Consider the following 2500-nt stretch of genomic DNA (forward strand, 5'->3'; position numbering starts at 1 on the left):
ATGGTCAATGTTTGGCCCCTTTAAAGGACACTGCTTAAGCTATGTAAAGTGAGAAATATTAGAAGTGTCTAAGTTTTAACTCGACAAATATCACATTAACATTCAGACTTTGAATAAGACCAAATCTTGTTATATTTAAGGTTGAAGTTAAGCTCATTTTTTCAATCAATTTTGGTATCTCTTGAAGCTTTGGTTTTGGTATAAATTATTATTAAAGATCGATTTTGAACTACTTTTTCGGTATGTCATTTCTCCGTAAGATTTGAGCTACTTTTCTGATATCTTGGAAAGATGTGTTTTTGGTATGTCATTTCTCCCAGAGCTTTCAAGCCACGTTTTTGGTTGTCCTGAGAGAAATGACATACTGAAAACGTACAAAAAGGTAGCTACATTATATATTCCGATTTTGCTTTAAGATGTGTAGCTACCTTTTTGGTATGTCTGTAAGGTATGTTTTCAGTATGTGATTTCTCTCTTAACAACTTACGTACTTTTATAATATGTCACTAAGATATGTTTTTGGTATGTAATGCCCCTTTAAAAAAGTAAGTACTTTTTTGGTATGTTTTTAATGTATGTTTTAGGTATGTTTTGAAAAAAGACATACCTAAAACATACTAGAGCCACACAGAACATACCTCAGACATACCACAGACAAACCAGAAACATACCCAAAATTTTGTGTGGGGAATGTTGTGCCTTATTTCGTGAATTATGCGATTTTTCGTGAATTGTGCGATCGGATGCGATTTGAGGTCAATTGTGCGAAATCGCACCATCGCGTAATATCAGAAGGCCTGGTCAATGTACATGTACGTGTAAACCTGACACCCAGAGTTCTGTTACTTGCAGTTGTGATCACTAAACACAACCACATAGCACATTGGCTGCTGAGACTACAAGAGTCAGATGTTACTCATGAAAAAAGTGATTGGGGTGGGGAGGGGCATTTTGCAATCCTCAAAATCTCAAATTTCAGATTTGGAATACATTCTCCTTCATCAAAATTAATGTAACAAGTACCGCAACAGTGTACTTCCCCTGGGACAATTTCTGAAGTAATAACAAACATGTTACTTACAATGTACCACTGATTGTTGAACAAGGGGTCATTAAAACTTGGAGAAAAAAGTTTATATTTTCTTTCTTTTTGCTGCATAAACCATTCGACCTGGCCATAAAATGGAAGAATTCCAAGACCAGTACCTCATACTGTATTGTCTCAAATGATAGGCACTGGACAATAGTGATTTTCTCGCACCTGAGGCCAGGAAGTATTTCAAATAGTGCTCAAGTCATGTCCTATAGACGTACACATATTTTCTTTTATTATCACATTTAATCATAAAATAATCAGAACAAGTAAACTGAACAGGGGAATGCTAATTCAATATCCCTGGCAACACAGCTCAAGTCCTTGATCTGTCTTTTAAATAGTTAATGAATTAGATTCCACTCCAACATCATCCTCGAAGTTAACCACTATGGGTACATATGCAAATAGCTTGGCACAAGCAACTCTGACTAAGGCTGTAGACTTGGAGTGCGAGAACACTCAAGGGAGCCGATTAATTTAAATATTTCCACCAATGGGGCTGATTTATCAAGGACAGCTATTATTTGACTAAATATAGTAACTACCCTATAGATGTTTGCACTTGCGCTACCACTAGCCATCAAAAAAGTCCCACATTACAAAACACAATCCATAGGATGTTAATCAAGCAGAAAAGCATACATGGTCACCACACATCACAAAGAACCAGTTGGTGAGAAACATGCATATGGCATGCCGTTCATCATCATATACCTTTGGATCCAATTCCAGCTCCCTGTCAATTTCAATTGACAGTTGCGTCTTGCTTGCTCTGTGCTTGAATTCAGGTCTTTTGAAAATGTGATAGTCATCAAAGAGCTGACACAGAAGAAATTTCAAAGTTAACAGATAGGATAAGTTTTCAATTACTCCTCAAATCACATGGTTCATGAACATAGCCTTACTGGTCATGATTAAAATAAATGCACTTGCCTGCATACAGAAAAAATTGTGCAGTACTAATCTTTTAGCCAACGATTTTACAAAGCAAAAGCATTTAAAACTTCAAACTCAATGGGATTCTCTGAAAGATGTCCAAATCAGACCTCAATATCTATCAAGCTCTGGAATTCAGTGTACGTCAAGGCATCTGCAGTACTTGGGGTTACATCAGGTGTAGTGAAGCTCATTGAATCCTGACATTCTCATACTACAATATTTCAAGGAATTTAAAGGTGAGAAGTCAGGGCCGTAGCCAGTATGAGGCAAACCGAGGCACTTGCACTTAGGAATAGGCAAGCAAGTTATCTATCACTGCCCTAAGAACCTTTTAGATGCTGAATTTCGAATAGGTTTATGCGGAATTTACAGTACTCACAGGTTTGTCGTACGAGAAACCATGTTTGACAGCCACCTCCCTGGCTTGTTGTACTCCACCAAGAATTTTTACAGCCCAAATGTTAT

At 37.1% G+C, this 2500-nt stretch overlaps 1 protein-coding gene across 1 annotated transcript in view; it reads right to left on the reverse strand.

Annotated features, from left to right (window-relative positions):
• Positions 1 to 2500, reverse strand: part of LOC138050105 (furin-like protease kpc-1) — a 46196-nt gene that overhangs the window by 43608 nt on the left and 88 nt on the right. Inside the window, exons 1-3 of the mRNA XM_068896578.1 lie at positions 2415 to 2500; positions 1811 to 1915; positions 1082 to 1171 (exon numbers count right to left, since the gene is read on the reverse strand). The exon at positions 2415 to 2500 is cut by the window's right edge and continues 88 nt beyond it. Of these exons, the coding sequence (XP_068752679.1) occupies positions 1082 to 1171; positions 1811 to 1915; positions 2415 to 2500 (281 nt within the window). The remainder of the gene's footprint in view (positions 1 to 1081; positions 1172 to 1810; positions 1916 to 2414) is intronic.

This window comes from Montipora capricornis, chromosome 5, assembly GCF_036669925.1.
Source record: "Montipora capricornis isolate CH-2021 chromosome 5, ASM3666992v2, whole genome shotgun sequence".
NCBI lineage: Eukaryota > Metazoa > Cnidaria > Anthozoa > Scleractinia > Acroporidae > Montipora > Montipora capricornis.